Below are 18,873 nucleotides of genomic sequence, written 5' to 3'. Positions count from 1 at the left end.
AGTTATAGTTCATTAAAAGTTAATATTGTTCAAATGCATATTTTTTATATACAAGTTGCAATCTGTTCATTTAAATAATAAAATGATGCATCTAGTTAGTAGCTTACTGCTTTGAGTAGTTGTGGTGGTAATCTTTTTCACTTTACCAAACATATTTTACTGTTTGTTATAGTAGTTTGAAAATGAGAAACTTTTTTATCATGGTAGATTTATTATTAAGACTTAATGTAGGTCTTTGAACCACTATTTTTTTGTCAAGTAAATTAACTGAAGAAAGCAATCATGTATTTTCAATTCTAAAATACCAATTTTTTATTTCTGTTGTATATCTGTTAATGAAAAACTCAGCTTAATTTGAGCTTTAATTAACTTGAGTTACTTTCGACAATAAAATTAACACTTATAGATTTTCTAATAAGCTAGACTTTATGCAAACAACACCTAAAATGTTTTCAGTGTTTAAAAACACTAAAAAAACAAAGTTTTACTTTAAATAATGAGAAAAATAAATACAAACTGGTTTTTATCAACGACAACAGATAAGCTAAATTGTTTATAAAAACAAACCAAGGATCAAAACCAAAGTCACTCGCATTTAAAATCTAACAAACATTTAGTTTTTTGTATTTGTCTTATTATATTGTTAAATTAGTTATCAGTTGTGCCAAAATATATTTCTTTTTATAAGAATATTGTATTTGAAAAAAACTTCAACCTTTTTTCGGTTTAAATTGTGTCCTATAACATAAAAAAACTGCATTTAGAATGTAATTTAAAATATATTTCGTATATAATGTAATATTAGAAACTTAAAATTAAAGTAAATATAAAGTTTATATAATGTAACAATAAAAAATTAACAAGTAAAATTAATTAACAATGAATAAAAAATAAAAAGTAATATAAAATTTAAAAAAAAATTCTTAATTAGATGCAAAATGATTAATTTACTTTCCTTCTTTACTAAAGGTTGAATAAGTATAATATAAAACAATAGTATTACAATAAAAAACCTTTTCATTGATGGAAGTGAAAATTAAATTAGTATCATACTAATCGTTAGTAAACATCCTGTTAAAACTCTTTAAACCTAAAATGAAAACCAGAAAATAAACTAAATTAATATAATCAAACTTATTTTTAAGACCTAGCTTTTATCTTTTAGCAGTAAATTATTTAGTATTATTGACCGAAATTTGTATTGATAAGTATAACATGATAGTTATTAAAAGTTTCAATAAAAAATTTGAATAAAAATTTAAAATGTTTTACCAATTATAGCGTTTAAAAAGTTGAGGTAAGTTAAGAGAAATAGTTTAAATAAAATACATCAGAACTATTATTGACCTGGTTTTCGAGATTTTAGAGTTTTTTAGCAATAAAACCGACTGATATTGGTAAATTAAAATTCTTATTTTAAATGTTAACACTCACATAACATGTCATTACGTTCAATCGCCGCCTTTGATCTCAACTTTAATAAAAACTCAATTTGGGCAGAAAACTTTTCTTGAAAGCAGACAATAAAAGCGGCCGAAACTCAAATGAAAGTTTGTAAGCATCGATGCGTGACGATATTCAAATTTCTGTCACTTGAGGCGTTGTTGAGCTAGGGAATAAGGAAACTCAGAGGCGTTTAAGCAAAAAGGGGAAAATCTTTTGATGTGATTTGTGTTTCCAAGCCTTTCTCTTTGTTTGTTCTTCAAAAAAAAAAGTGCTAAGAAGTTTCGATTTTTTTTTTCACACAGAATCAATTACTTAATTACTCTCCTGACCTCTAAACTTTTTTTTTACTTTTTTTTAATCATTTTACATTAAAGTTTATTTAATAGTTATATACAATAAACAGACAAGTATAGCATTGAATTTATTGTGATAACGAAATAAATAAGAGTTAAGAGATTTTTTTATTGTTAAATGACAAATTAAACAGTAAAGTTCAAAGAAAATAAGTCCCAGCACTGAAATTAAGAAAAAAAGTGTAAGTAATATTTTAGTGAATCTCAGTTCAAAAAGTAAACTTTATCTAAAATAAATAACCAAACAAAATGTTTTAATAACATAACTTGAACGCACCGAAATACTTTTAAAAGTGGGGACTATATTTTCAATCGCTCAGCGAAGTTAATAAATTTCAATATAAAATTCAATATAAATGCAAACATTTCGATCTAAATTACAACAAATACGAGATAGTTAAAAGCATTAAAATGAGAGATTCAAAAGTAAGTTTTGTTTCTTAACTTTTGTAAATAAGCCCAGTTAAACGTTTAAAAAAAATTCAAGTTGTTTACCAATATTTTTTTTAAAACCGCTTTCTTTTAGAATTAAATTTCAACATATCGAGCTTGAAAATTGAAAAAATTTTGTAGATAAAATCTAAAATTATATTTACTTTTTAAACTATCAATTAAGATTGAAATATTGACTTTCTACATTTCTGAAGTTTTATTCATAATAAAAGAGTCATAATGGTGATTTTTTAGACTGTAGTTTTTAGTTTAACGACTGAAATAAAACATTTAACAAAAGACAACAAACATTTTCTACTTCTCAAAACATCTTTTGACTTGGCACAGCCGTTTTAGAATATTAACTTTAACTTTGTGAAAAAAAATCATAAGAAAAAACGCATATATTTACCAATCAGCTGAGTTAGTTGAATACAAAGGAAGCACAAAAGTAAAACATAATTTAAAATTAATATAGGCACGAGTTACTAATAAAAAAGTAGTAAAAAATAAAAACCGCTTGCGGTATCTGATCAGGCGAAATTAAAATAAAAACCACAAAAAATAACACTTTTGTAAAAAACAAATTCTCGACCGCGCAAGTTGTAAAAACGTTTGTAAAACTTGATAAAATAAATTTGTAAAATTTTCTATGTTGAAAAAAAAGATGCTTGCATCTTGCTGTAACACTTGTATAAAAAACTAATGTAAAAACAATAAAATGTTCTAGGTAATATAGTTAATCGTATTTTAACTTTGTTAGGAGGTATATTTGTTTTTTTATTTTAAATGTATAAACTCGTTTTAGCTTTTTTAGTGTTTTTCAAAACAGTTAAAAATTAGCAAAGTAAAACTGAAAGTAAAAGTTTGAGTCTTAACGTATTAACATTTTTGAGAAGTAAATGCTTTTAATAACGTATATACTAATGTGAATACGTATAAGATAATTAGATATGTAAAAAGTGTAAGAAATTATGAAAACCAAGTGAGAAATGTTGAAAAAAGAAAATAAGCAACTAACAAAACTATAGTATCATTCAAAGTTGCTAAATTTGTATAAAAAATAATTCGAAAATTATAAATTGTCTTCTTATTTTGCAATCAAAAACTACTTTTACTTAAACTCTTTCTTATTTTTTATACAATTAACGCAACGTTAACACTCTTAATCTGACTTAACAAAGTATCTAAATTATAAATTCATTAGAAAAACCTACTTCAAAAAGATTTTTAACAAATCAGTCAGTTTACAGATTGTTATATGAATTAGTATCAAACAGCTTTTGACAGTTGTCTAAGTCAGGTTTAAATAAAAAAAACCTAAACATACTTTTTAATTAAAAATAGAGCACGATGAAAACATTTCAAAGGCAAACATGTTTCTCAGAAACACTTTATCAGAGACCAAAATAAAAAAGTCATTTTAATGAGTTGAATGCTTTGAAGTTAAGTGAAACTAATAAATGTTACTGTTGAAATGTCCATGTATTTGCCTCGTTTAAGTCGAATTTATTTTGTGAGATACTTTTTAATTTAGTGTCTGTTTGGATACGTTTAGAGAGTTCCGGGAAAATCTGAAATGATAAAATAATTGATTGAAATAGATTACAAACTAATTTATGGTTTCTTTAAAAGTCAGTACATAAGTTATTTGTATAAAAAAAAGTACTGTTGTAATTATAGTATCAATGCAACAAACTACCAAAGTTATATTTAAAACATGCACATAAGATAAAAGAAAACTTGGCAGCAAAATAAAGCACTTTCCTATCAATCAAGTTAGAGATTTATAAAGTTAGTATTCAATACACAGCAGCTGAGTATAATTGAAAGTTCGTTGAGTTCAAAATGTTTGCACTTCCTAATTACTGGCAAAAAGTTTGCTGGTTGCAAAAGTTATTGTTAGTTTCATCAAAACCTGAATCGAGTACTTATAAAAATTAAGTTTTATTTAGTCAACCTTTAACTTTTAGACTCAAGCTTACTTTGGGATTTTGTTTTTTATAAGTTTAAGTACACAAAGCATCTAATTTCATACATTATTTAACAATTAATTCCAAAAGAGTACAGTCAGTGTGTGCTTTAAAAATATTACACTGCCAAAGTTTTTTTTTCTTAAAATTACAAATGACTTGAGCTCGGTTTAAGTTGATGTGTATTTTAGTTAAAAAAACATTAGTATGGTGTTTAGTATAAGTAATATAGTAGGTTTAGGAAATCATCAGTTATTGTATTGACATTTCTGTTTTAAAAAGTACATAACGAACTAGAATAAAACAAAATAACTTTTTTAATTTTTACTGTAAACTATTTAGTATATATTACTCTAGTACATTTATTAAATTTTATTGTTTTTTTCTTTTTCAAACTCCGTTTAAACGCAGTGTTAGTTTGTTATTTTTTTTTAAATTAAGCCTTTGACATTTACAACCGAAAGTTTCGAAAAAAAATCACAAACTTCCTATCGTGTCAACAAATTTTTTTTGTTTACGTTGTTCACGGAGCGTGCAGCCTGCGCGCGCAGCCACCCGTGAACTTTTCGTTGTTGCGTCACAACCAATTGAGTCGGCCCATTATGACGTGTTCGCGGTGACTGTGGTGACGTTATAAAAAGTCTCATTGTGACGTGTTAAAGGGGCTTGGTAGTTCGATTTTCCTAAAGTACGTTTTTTTTAGTAAAAATAATTTTATTATTATTCCTCTTGGGATGTTAAATTGAAGTAAAGGATTGTTTTATTGGAACTATTAAAGTTTGAATGAAAAGGTGAATTTGTAGTCTTTTTGCGCAAAAATATAAGTGAAGTAATTTTTTGTTTGTTAGTTAGGTTTGCTTTTAAAGGCTACCATTCTTTTGTGTAATTTTTTATGTAATTAGAACCAGTGTTAAAACATATAAAATAAGTTAAAAATACAATTTTTAGTAACAATTATTGTTTATAAACCCTAACACTAGAAAAAAAAACAGCTTAGGCTGAAAGTATGACGTTAAATGATCTTAATTTTTTGTTAATAGTTTAAAGTAATAATGTTAGTTTAATCTATTTTAAATTTTGTACTCCCAAAGTAAATGATAACTTACTATTCTTTATCTCAGCTAACATTGAAGAGAAAAGTAGTTCAACCTAGTTTACCAAACTTTTTATAAATTATGAAACAAATTTCACTTTAGTTTATAGTACCTTGTAATAACTACAAAACTTATTTTTATAAATCAAGTTTTATTATCAAATTAAAACCCTAATCTTTTAATCAGCTTAAAAAAAGCTAACACAAAATTTATTTAACCAAACTGCTTATACTAAGAAAACAAGATTAAAAAGCTTAAATCGGTGGTTTTAAAAATTGTAAAACAAGAATTCTTAACATTTTGGAAGTTAATCTTGACAATATTTTGTTTAATTTTAAGGTTTGGAATTTGTAAAAAATAAATATAATACTTTAACATTTTCTTTTATTTATGTCAAAACGAAGCTTTATATGTCAATGAATAGTGTTTCCTAAAATTTATTACTTTCAAGTTGATACTCAATTTATAAGTTGCAAGAAAAATACGTTTAAAAGTTTATGTGAAAACATTATTCTCATTGTTTTTCATTATTAAGCTTTATTTGTTATGCATGTTTAGAACCCACGCGAATATAGGCACAAACTTAACTTTCTTTCAAACTAAACGCTTAAAAAAATTTAATTTAAAGTAAACAATTAATTGTAAAAACTAAAGGGTTTTGTTAGTATTTCCTTAAGGGTAATGACATTAACAAAGTTGTTGACATATCCGAGCCCTGTATCATTATGACGTAATTTCGAAGGCCATTATGACGCGAGAGAGCCCATTGAACAACGAAATTTTTGAGCCTATTAATTTTCATTCCACACAATGGGAAATTTGCATACTAGAAATTTCCCGTGCGATTTGTTTGTTGGCAAATATTTGTTCGGTTTTTAAAGTATCCTTGAAATTTTCTTTTTAAAATTCTGCCCTAAAAAGTTAAGACGTACTGGAAAACTAAACAGACGCAAAAAACTGTGTACTAAATTATTGAGGGAGGACGTTAGCTTTTTAATTTTTAAGTTGGTTTTATTATTTGACTTGCCTAATAAAACTTGATGTTGCTTTTGACTAAGTGACTTTTTATTTGCCTGTTTACTCGGTAAATATTTGCCCACTTGAAATTTTTCATTAAAAATGTAGGTTAGTTGCAACACTTAGGTAGATATGTTTGTTTTACTACTTTTATAAAGACCATCAACTTAAATGACTTTTTATTTGGTTGTTGGCGCTGTAAATATTTGACTGCTTTTCCCTATCAAGATAAAAATGTAGGTTATTGGCAATGTTTGAGAAAAAGTTTAAAGCTAAAGTAGCATTTTCTGACCTAACAAATAACCGATTTTAAATTCATACCTGTGTTAAAACAAGTATTTGATATGAACAAATTGACAAAAAAAAAACATTTTTATTTCGAAATAATCTTTTTAATTAATTTAATATTCCTATATTGATGCACAATAAATCACTATTTTAAAATATATGGATTTTTAGAACTAAGTAAAAAGTGATACCAGATTATTTGTTGGAAATTTTTAAATTTTCAAGATACTTAAGTGTATTAAATAGCTTTAGTCCAAACAAAGTTGTTAAAGCCAGTTAAAACATTAAATAATTATTTAACATAAGATAATTATTAAATACTTAACTGTTATAATATTATAGTTTAATTATAAAATAAAACCTAAATGCAACAGTCAATCTAACAAAACAGTTGATTTACATGCTAGATTTGTTGTTAAGCAGCTTAAAAATCACTACAATTTGTAACATGCAAATCATTAAACTAAATTGATTGTTTTTCTAGCAAATTATACACACTGATACAAGTAATATGAAATTTATTCTAACGCATTAACTAATCAAAAAGCAACATTTGCAATGAAATTTAAACTTCACACATAAATAAAACTAAATTTCACAAACATTTTTCGGTTTGCAAAACAGACTTTTGAAGTAGGCAACTCTTAAAACTTATAAAAAGCTCTTAGAAAATCCATAAAAACTATCTAGAATGAAATGTAAAAAAATAAACTCGGTAATTGGAAAGAATATAAATCAATATAAACCATAAAAAACTTATGGAACTGATAAAGAAAACTAATTTAATCAAAAACCGATTATGAAAAATTAAAGAAAATAAATCAAAATAATCTAGTTTAATCAAAAATCGATTGGTGATAGACAAACAAAAAGAAATAAACGAACTAATTAAAAATTTATAGGCTTTTAGATTCTTAAAATGAAGCGTCCAGCACCTTTTAATTACTTAAAATAAGGTATATTTCTTAAATTAAAAAACAACTTTTGTAAGTAACCTTTGGCATTTTAGTTCAATTAAAGCAGCAAACTCTTTAAAATTATTTTATCGTGTTATTTTCTAACTGTTTGTTTATCTAGAAAATTATAACATAATCAACACTAAATGAAATAACACAACACTCTAAATTAAACCATGGCATAATCATACAAGGATAACAACTTCAAACAACATATATGTGTACATGAAGCAAGCAAAATTAGTTTGCAAAATCAGCCAATTAAAAAGCTGCGTTAGTTAACACTTGAAATTGTTTGTATCAATTAATCGTTTACAGCAAAGTGTTATTGCGATTTATCCTATAATTTTGAAATTTTTGCGGTCTTTCGATTCTCGGATTGAAACCTCTGTCATCTGATTTAACAAATAAATAAAAAAAAATTATAACTTTTTTAAATAAAAATATTTACATTAAATCATTAGTAAGTTTTAAGGCGAAATTTAATGTATGAAAACAAACATTTTTTTTATTTTAAGAAATACTTGATACTAATTATAAACAATTTAACTTAAGAAGTAATAACTATTTAAGTATTGAGTAAAACATATACCTCATAAATATAAGTTAATAAACACGCAAAACTTGTTATTGGGCAAAAAAAAAAAAGTGTAGATTTCGTATTATAACTAGAAATGTACAAAACTATTTCTACCGTTTACAAAGCATTCAAATTAAATTAAACACCACAAGCTAGCCAGCACATTTACTAACACTTTGATTTTAATATACATATTTTTTTCAAATTTTATGTATTCATATATATATATATATATATATTATTCTATCACTTACCACTCAATGCATGATCGGCCACGCTCTGGCACAACGCGTCCAATTGGTTGTTTATTTGGGAATTTCCCCCATTCACGTCGCAATCGTCGAATGTTCCGTTCCCGCCGTGGTTGAATCTGATTAATTAAAAGTATTTATATAACTTTGTATATAGTTAGTTGATTCTGGTACAAATATATCATGATTTATAATATGAATTGTTCTGTTTTAACTTATTCAGACTGTTTGATAGATATTACGCTAAGATTATCATATAAGATTAATTTCAAATCATCTCGAAAATATTATTAAATAGGCACAACTATACAACTTGCTCTCTTTATTTATACTATTTCTATAGAACACATGCCCTTATTCAGTCTAATAAATTCACTTATTAATTAACACAACTTTCAAACAAACCCTTTTTACAATCTATCATAATTCTTATTTACATACAAATTTTGCATCTAACCTCCTAATGTAATCTAGTATATCTACTTATACATCAATTAAAATTATTTAAGTTAAGTAAAATCTCTGGTTTTTTTTTTTGCCGTTTCCAGGCAAAGTGGCAACCCTGTTATACACAATCAACATGAACATTTTTTAACCTTCTACGTATTATCACTTTCTCAACAAACCCCTTATGCAGCCTGGTGTCCAACGAGTGGCTTCTCCTGTCGACGCCGTTCAACATTGAATTGATGTGCTGCGAGTTGCTGCTACTCGTCGTGTTGTTCCCGCTCGAGTTCTGGCTGTTGTTGCCTGTGCTACCTCCCTCCATCGTGTTCGATCCTCGCACCTTCCAGATATTTGACAATTGCTGGAATAAGAGAAAATAAGAATATATTAATATCCGTTCATTTTTAAATAGCTTATTTTTTAAATTCTTATGTAAGTTTTGTGAAAAGCGGTTATAGGAAAATATCTTAGATCTCTTGAAAATTAAGAGTTTTTATTATTGCACTGATCAGCTAAATCTTTTGCGGCTGTTTAAAAAAACCATACATATAAATAAATTTCAAATATATACCTACAATCAACACATTTGACAAGAAACTTTATGCGAAACTAACACTGAAGTTGTTTTCATTTTGCTGCCTTCCGACTTGTTGCTGCTGTTGCCTCATGAAATTGGGCGCGGTGTTTCGGTACATGCCCCCGTTACCGTGCTGCATGTTACCATAGTTACCGTAGTTGTTGTGGTGGTTGCCAAGGAAGTTGTTGCCTCCCAACATACTGTCATCCATGTCAAATCTGAAGTGAAATATTAAAAACTTTTATTTTCAATTATTGTATTATACAAACAGTTAAGTTTCTAAAGCCAGCAACTTTTAGGCCTTTTGAAAAGGGAGATCAAAAGCATATCATTACAATATAAAATAAAATTACATAACTCATTCATAATACATACATCAAATCAAAAGTATGCAAATGTGCTAGCAAACAACTTAAGATTATTCTATTACCCATACAAGTTTTAATAAAATTTTAACTCCGATCAACATACAGAAACACGTTGTTGCTTACCCACACTATGTACAACTTAGTTCAAACACCAACCCCATGTTTCTTCCGTCGTACAAGTTACTGCCGCTGTTGTACATCTTCTGCTGCTGCTCCTGCAAACCCCCGACCATCTGACCCGACATTCCGCCCTTCATCTGCGTCGGCATCGTGTTCGACCTCAGCATGTCGCTTCGCATGTTCGAGTTGAACCCCATGTTGTTGCCTGTGCATTGAGAAGTTGGTTGGATATTATGTTTAAAGATTTATAGAACTTTTATATTCCCATCTTTGATTTGAAACCCACATTGTTGCCTGTGCATACTAGGTATCGGTTAGATTTCTGTATATACAGAGCCATATTATATATAAAAGTTTTTATAGCATATGAGAGGTCTTTTGATGAACAAAGTATTATTATGCTAATGTGTTTAAGGGTATGGCGTTCGCATGTTCGAGTTGAACCCCATGTTGTTGCCTGTGCATGTTTGGGTATGTTTAAAAATGTACATACTTACACTGTTAGATAATTTGTATAGATGTATTATGCTCCCATGTACATATGAGAGTAATTAGATTAGACTTATGTACGTATGCATATAGAGCATACATAAAACATATTTTTGCCGTACTTATGAAAAAGTAGTTGTATTTATGTGTATGTAGAGTTGTACTATGTATAGAAGTTTTGAGAATATACGAGGTGTTTTGTGATGAAGTGTTATCGGGTAACATATTTAATAGTATTATGTTCGTAGTTAAATATGTATATATATATGTCAAGATTGTAACAAAAAGTATACTAGTTTTTTTTTACATTACAAAATAATTCACAGATTGTAGTGTTAGTTTCTGTATAATTTTTTTAAATATCCTAATCTTTTAATTATTTGTTAAGCACTTCAAAATTAATTAAAGCTCCTTTAGTCTAATAACTTTTTAACATTTATGAATAGAACGCTTCCTCAATTAAAATACTTGAACTTGGGCAATTATATGTATGTAGACTGCAATTACATTCGCCAATTTAAAGATTAACCTGAATGCTTTTAAAACTGGCACAAGTGGAAACCAACAAGTTTAAAACTATATATGTTTAAACTAGAACGATACAAATTGCTCCAAATCTCGGCTGTAATTGTGCGCACTTAATTGGTGGCACTGCTTTAAAATTTCGCTAAAATAAGGCACGTTCCAATTAAAATCAAATTTAAAGATTAAAACATATCCTTTTGTGATATTATAAGTTAAAAAAAGCATTGAGATATATTGTTCTAATTATAACTTTGTATGCTGTTAACTTGTAAAAAAAAACTGTGTATGACAGCGATTTTTTTTAAATAAGGTTAAATCAAGTAGAAGTTTAGAGATTAATTTAATTCTTTAACAATTACATTTGGGAGCAATCTTTAAAAAAAACTACTTATCATTCCGAGCAGCCGCAATTGACGGTAGATTAAGTATAATTTAAAACAATTTTATACTACTTTTCATGCTTTCAACAAATATATCCTGGTGATTTTAAGCTTCATTTTTATGCTAAACACAATTGAACTGATATACAAACCCCAGTAAAACTTATATTTATTTTATCTTTTAAAAGAAATGCAAGACAAATTTAGGGCTTGACCTAATTCCTCAACAATTGTAGTCTAACGCAAACTTATACAAAACTAATTTATAAGTTTAAAAAGTAAACAAATGCGATAAAACGGGTTTTTCGTTATATGCATCATTAGAATATAAACTTTAACCTGGTAAGTGTTACTTAATTTTTTTCAAGTCACGATCAAATCAAACAAGAAACATAGAGATAATTAAACAGTTTGTTTTTATTAACAGCTACATTTTCATTTTAGAAAAACAATGTGTTATCAGTTCAACTTTTATGTAATATTACTTAATTGTATTCATCTTGTACACCAGACAATTTGTAAGAAATTAGGTATTAACTCAAATCTACACTTTTTCTAAATAGAATAGTAATGGTTAAACCCCTGTTTTCATGTACAATTATATTTTCAAAAGCTCGATAATCATATGATACTATAATTACAATAGTTTTTTTAATTAGAACTGTAAAATATGTTTAATACAAATTTTTACTATTTTTATTCAGTTCAAGTGGTTTTTCAATTAAATGCAAACCCAAAACAATTATGGGGTTTTGAAAAGCACAAGACTAATTATATTCTTGTTAGAAAATTGACAGTTTTTTATTCAAATATTTTTATACTACTTTTCTTGCTTTCAACAGAGACTTTTTATTGATTTTAAGCCTCATTTTTATGCTAAACACAATTGAACTGATATACAAACCCCAATTTTATTTTATTTGTTAATATAAATTCAAGACATATTTAGGGCTTGACCTAATTCCTTAACAATTAAAATTGAACGCAAACTTAAACAAAACTAATTTCAAAGTTGTAAAATAAATAAACGCAATAAAATAGGCTTTTCGTTACATGTATAACTAAAATGTAAATTTAAACCTGGCAAATGTAGGGTTTAAAAAAAAATTCAAGTCACGATCATGTCAAATACGAAACATAGAGATAATTAATTAGTTATATTTACTACTATATTTTAGTTTCAAAAAATAATTTGTTTTCAGTTCAACTTTTATGTTTGATTACTTAATTGTAGTTCGTATTAATTACCAGACAATTTGTGAGTAATCAAGCATAAACTCAAATCAACAATTTTTTTGATAAAAATAATAATGATGGAAATCCCTAGTTTCGTGTACAATTATATTTTCAAAAGCTCAATAATCATAAGATACTATAATAACAATAGTTTTTTAATTAGAACTATAAAATATATTTCATACAAATTTTTATTATTTCTATCCAATTCAAGTGGTTTTTCAATGAAATACAAACCCAAAACATTTATAGTGTTTTAAAATCACAAGACTAATTATGTTCTTGCTATAATATTGACAGTTTTCTATGCTAAGGTTCCACGCTAAGTAATTATGTTTCCGCAAAAACTTATCGTGTTTGTGTTCAAAACAAACATCAAGTATTTTGGAATTTGATAAATTTTACATGTTGGTTTCATAAATACACTCTAATGTTGAAGATTTAAACGATCATATGGGACTGTTTATCCAAAAACAGTATATTTATTCACCGTAATCTTTTGTTTGAGGTTTAAAGTAAAATATTGTATCAAAGAAATTAAATCTGATTAGTATACACCAAAAATTGTATACAAATAATAATTACAAGCTTAAAAATCTCATATAAAAGACATACTAAATAATAAATAAATAAAACTACTTGAGTTTATTATTAAAATAATGTTTTATTTTTCATTATCCTGATCAAATATTTAGATTAGTACATCTAACAGCATTTACAACAGCAATTTTACATTTATCTTTTCGTCATCTTTTCAGAGAGATACAACATGTATAAATGACAAACGTCATAAAAGAAAAAAAATTTTGAGAAAAGACATTTGTGCAAGAGAAGATGTAGCATGAAAGCATATGGCAAACACATTTAATTTTTTAAGTTACATATGTTGCCGCTAATGAGTGGGTGGAAATAGTTTCACTAATGATCACATAAGTAGTAAATTCTTTTCTAAAAAGTCTAAGAGGTGATTAGTTCAGCAAAAAAGTATCAATGGTTCAATTAAGCAAACTATTAATCATTTATACTTACTTCTAAATGATATTTACTCTGTAATTAAAATAAACAAATACTTTAAAACAGTTAATAATTCTTTTAATAAACAGTGATAGAGTATGATTTTTGTTACATTCTATTTATAAATATGATGCAAAAAGCCAGATAGGAAAATGAGTTGTATCTGAAACAATTTATGCTGTTGTTACCAGAAAGATACCGTAAAATTGAATACGCCCTAGGCTGCCAATAAATTACATCATCAAATTTTAATTTATATCAACACTGTTATGACTTTTTTCATTTGGTGGAACTCACTGAATTAAGTGTGCGAGTTATTATACGTAATAAAAATTAAACTGAGTTTGTAGTCTGTCTTAAAAAGTTGTAGAAAATAAACAAAAAAAATACGAATTGTCTACATTATTTTATGTTTTTCACTAGTTTTATAAACGTTAAAAATAAATTACCTTATAAACGTTAAAGATAAGCTTTTAACTAAATTAACTATTTATATCTCATAGATATCCAAATTAAAATATTTTTTACTTTGTAAAATAACTACTTTAACAAATGTACCGGACCTAACACCATTGTTATACATAAAAATAAAACTTGCAACCAAACTGAGTTCTGATTTAAATTTTATTGTAACAAATACTCATTAAAACCATTCTGTTTTGTAACCAGAGTATTTCTCACCATGAAATAAGTATATAAATTTAAAATATAATAAACTATGTACTACGAAATAAATAAAATAAATATAAACCTCTCTGTTTCATGGGCAGTGTATTTCTCATCATATAAGCTTCATTAATCTGGCTGTCCTGAAGTGTTTCCAACTTGCTCCTTTGCACAGGATTCGGTATCCCCTTCTTACTGTTTGTATTTGTTTAAAATTAGGATCATTACTTTCTCTTTTAATTGAAACTAAATAAGAGTTTATGTGATGTGCTTTAGTTTTCAATATATTTCAGTTAATCAATTTCCACCCAATGTGAAATTGAAATTAATGTTAAGTTTATTAAAAATTTTTTTTTAATGTTATTGGAATCATTACATCAAATTCAAATATATATTTGCTTATATAATTTGTTTAGAGCGAGAAATGATTTTATTTCTTGTTTGTGTTGATAAATTTCCCATGTGAAAGTATACTTGTTTATTGTTTATTTTATTTACATAACTCGAATCTCTAAACATGGGTTGCATCATAACATGAAATTATTTTCATGTTTTTTTTTGGAAAGATCATATTAATCAATCAAATATTATTTTTTACAATAAAAGCCGTTTACTTATCCTTCATGTTTTTAGGGAAGTTTTATTCTCATAAGTAACTTTTTTTCTAAAAACTCAATTAAGCTTTTTATGATGTCAACTAACAATAAAAGGTATATTCTTTTTTTCTTAGTGTTTCAAGTTAGCTAAACAAGAAAAATTATCAAACTTGTACAAAACTGAAGAAAAACCATTTACAAGTAAACAAATTTTATACAAAACTATGACACATTAGATACTGTTGAAACCCTTCTGTAACTTAACTGTTAAATTTAAGTAATAAAAACCACATATTTTTTGTTATTATAAACACTCAACGGAAGTAGTACACTTGATACTTGTAAAAATAGCAAGAAAATTGTTCTCAAAGCTAAAGTAACTGAATATTATGGTTACTCTAAGTGGCCTTGTACTTAAAAGTTAGTCAGGTAACTGTTAAGTAGCAGCATTTTACCTGTAGCTATAAGATTTGTCAGTGCCTCTTAAAAACATTAAAACTGAATATCTTTCCAGCTCTTAAGAGTAATTTACTAAAATTTTCTGCTATTAAGCAAAATTGGGAAACTTATTAGTAACTCTAAACATAACACCAAAAGAAACTGAAAACTTTAAGTTAAGCAGGAAAACAGGTAACTTAGAACATAATACCCGAATTGAAGTGGTGAATTACGTCGGTATCAGCCGACACTGAATATTTTAAACGCCAGAAAAGTCGAAATGTCACATGTACCATTTTTGAAAGGTCACAGGTAAACTTAAACGTATCTCCTTGCGAGCAATTTCCGTGCTGTCTTGTAAACTTTGAAAATAAAAAACCTAAAGTACGCGTTATCATCTTGTTGGGGATATGAAAATGATTTAAGTTTATAAATGAGACTTTTGAGAGTGATAAAAAAATTGTTAAAAGAACATTTGGATTATGGTTAAGATATCCTATTGCTTTCACTAGCTACAAGATATCTACAGCATCCAAAAACATTTACTCAAAATGAAAGCTTTACCATACAAATTTTTAAGCGAATTCTTGGTAAAATTTATTATTTTTTATCAGGCTGTAAAATTAATGTCTGCCTAAGCGGACGTTTTAATTTTTGTTGTAAATAAAAGGAGTTTATCGACAATTAAACCCATAAACTTTCCCTCATAAAACTTAAAGCTTGTAAGTTAGTAGAATGGTTAATTTTTTTGATAACGTAATTTGTTATAGACTTGAGTAAACGGAAAACTTTATTTTTGACTGAAACAAAAATATTTAAGTTGTCATTTTTAAAATACTTTAATACTTTGCTCCAAATTTAAGAATTTAAATATTTAACTGACAAACTTACTACCTGTGGTCTTAAAATTATTTTACTTAAAAAAAAAATTAAGTAAAATTATACATTGCCAAATATTTTTCAAGCAATTGACAGGCAGACGTAATCTGAATATATTAAATTTTCAAGTTTTAAACTCCGAAGTGGCTGAATAAAACTTTTAATATTAATGTCAATCCAAACCCGCAGAAGGAAAACGTCATGCCGAAAAGCCTTATCCGGATGAATAAAAGTTTTAAACTTTATTCGTTATTAACGAGTTTTATTTATTATTAATAAGCATCATTGTGCTTTTCAACCCGTTTGACAGCCCGCTATTGTTTTCCTTTCAAAAAGAGATTGTCACAAAAAAAGAGTGAAGGAAGTTGTTAAACTTTTTCCATAATTCAAGTTGAATTTAAATTTAATGTTATTAGATATTAAATTATTGAAAATGTGCTGAAACACATGGGTTTAAATTTTTTTTTAAATAAAACTATACGTGTAAAGACTTTACCATTGAAATTTCAGAAAGAGCTGTTTAATTTTTTTTTATGCAGAGAAAGAACTCGTTGCAGTGAAAAAGCCGCTGTGAGCACTCGAAACTGACCACAAACTCAGTTTTAAAAGTTGGCAAACAAAAGATTGAAAAGCAGAAGAAAAAAGTTGTGTGTGTGTGTGAAAAAGTTTCAAGTTTTTAGCAGTTTTGTTTCGCACAAAAGAAACCTTAAATTACTTTTTGTGGTTTTCAAATTTGCATGAGAGTTATTTTAAAATGTTCTACGGGGTTTACATTACTTTTACATACATTACATATATACTTTTCTCATTTTGAGATTTTCGTATATATTTAGCTATATTTAGCGTAGAGGAAAGATAACTTTACGTTCAAAATAAAATTGTCAAATTCAACACAACAACTAAGAAGAATTATTTGGACAAATTTTAAACGCGGATGTTACAATTGAGTTAAAGTGAACCCAATACGCTTCGAGATAAACCGAAAAGTTTCAAAGTGCAAACAAACCGAAGCACGAAGAAAGAGAGGTGCGCGCGGGGAGCGGAAAAGTCGAAGCCGTGGAAATTCAGCTGACAATATTTCAGGCGACGCTCCGGCAGGGAATTCTGATGGGAAAGCGTGGAAATATCTTGACGTCAATTTTTATCCTATATTTTTTTAAATGTTTTTCACGGAAACATCTTCGGAATTCTCACGGCTCGCCGCGTCTGATTTAACCTTTCGTGATTTCTTTGGGATGTTTTTTTGTGGAAAAAATGCTTTGTTCGCGCGTTTTGAATGTAAAAAGAAAATGCGGAGCCAAAAACAAACAAAGTTTTGAATTGATGTTTTCGAGGGCGAAATAGCTGGGTCGACCAAAAAATTACACTTTTCAACACCTGAATGAAAGTTCCTGCGAAAACACATTTTTGTGTATTGAAAGCCAAACCGTAGAACAACTAAACAAACAAAAACAAATTACATAAGATTAAAATTAGAAGAGAAACTGTGTATTCCAGCTTCAAAGAAAAAGTGACGTCTAAAAACTTGTTATTTTCTTCAAATTTCCTTTTATACTTGTTAATCACCCATTAAGACAGTTGTGTATTGATACCCAAGTAAAAAATATAAATCATATTTTTTTAACATTTAAAAATAGTGTTCCCTTAACGCACATCAAAGCAAAGTGGCCGAAAACATATTTATTTTGCAATTATGTTGCTATTATTTTCAAGCGGACCGTTTGTCGCAAAGGTTATTTATTTTTAATTCGTTCACGTTTATTCGACACGAACTGAAGCAAAACTTTGAAGGAAAACAAACGTCGCTTGGCAATTACACAGTTGAAAGTTTCTCAATAAAGACAATTAAATGTTGCGACATTAAGAAACGGTAAAAAATTTTAACCGGTATTTTTATTGTGAGTTTATCTGTTCCTCCATAGTCGAGCTTGATTTTCAATTGGTACTAAAACACTACTTAAGGAACACTTCAGCATTTTTTTACTATAACTTGTAAGATCATTTCTAAAATTGTAAAATTTCATCCAATTAAAAAACACTCAAACGAAAAGTTTCTTAACAATAAAAGTTTAATTGTTTCAAATTCCAAAACAAAAATTGAAACAATAACTTTTCTCATTTTAGCCGGCACTCAAAACACTTTTATTGGCAATATGACTTTAAAGTTTGAAACAAACAAAAAACTTTCAGCCAATTAAATATTTTCTCCTCTGCTTTTTAAATAACTTCTCGGTATTTTACGAGCTTTTGCGGCTTATTTGAATTGATAAAAGTTTTTATCTTTTCTTTCGAGAAAACACTTAAATTGCGTTCGATTCGAGTGTTTTTTATCAGTTTGAATGAAATTTTCGATCAATGAGTCACTTTTGAGAATTAGCTTCGGCACGCTTATGCAATTACTGGTTTTCAACTTGATGATATTAAAGTTTGCACTTTGTGGAATGTTTCTCAAGTGAATCATTTAATTTGAGAAAGTATTTGTTTGAGCAATAGTTGACATACATTTGAACAAATCTTACATGAAACAATTGCCTTTCTAAATTGAAGACTCTAAAAATTAATAATTTTTTTTTGCAAGAGTCACTTTAATGCGCATCACATTGTTTTTCCAACTTTCAGAAACAAATTCATTACTTTAATAAATAAAAACACAATAAGTTAGGTCAAGACAACCCGGCATTTTTCAAACTTTTACAAGTTCTCCTCCATCAACGCTAATGCTTTTAAGTGGCCGAAAAGGCTGAGCTG

General features: G+C 27.3%; 1 protein-coding gene across 1 annotated transcript in view; it reads right to left on the bottom strand.

Annotated features, from left to right (window-relative positions):
• Window positions 1-1,856: 1,856 nt before the first annotated feature.
• The window catches only part of LOC145833920 (uncharacterized), a 39,902-nt gene continuing 22,885 nt past the window's right edge, over window positions 1,857-18,873 (bottom strand). Inside the window, exons 13-18 of the mRNA XM_082941190.1 lie at window positions 14,298-14,407; window positions 9,939-10,107; window positions 9,452-9,632; window positions 9,017-9,198; window positions 8,394-8,509; window positions 1,857-3,805 (exon numbers count right to left, since the gene is read on the bottom strand). Coding sequence (XP_082797316.1) covers window positions 3,786-3,805; window positions 8,394-8,509; window positions 9,017-9,198; window positions 9,452-9,632; window positions 9,939-10,107; window positions 14,298-14,407 — 778 coding nt within the window. The 3' untranslated portion in view covers window positions 1,857-3,785. The remainder of the gene's footprint in view (window positions 3,806-8,393; window positions 8,510-9,016; window positions 9,199-9,451; window positions 9,633-9,938; window positions 10,108-14,297; window positions 14,408-18,873) is intronic.

The sequence above is a fragment of the Thalia democratica genome, chromosome 4 (assembly GCF_965202585.1).
Source record: "Thalia democratica chromosome 4, ktThaDemo2.hap1.1, whole genome shotgun sequence".
Lineage (NCBI taxonomy): Eukaryota > Metazoa > Chordata > Thaliacea > Salpida > Salpidae > Thalia > Thalia democratica.
The sequence above is the reverse complement of the archived record's forward strand: the minus strand, read 5'-3'. Positions and strand labels throughout refer to the sequence as shown.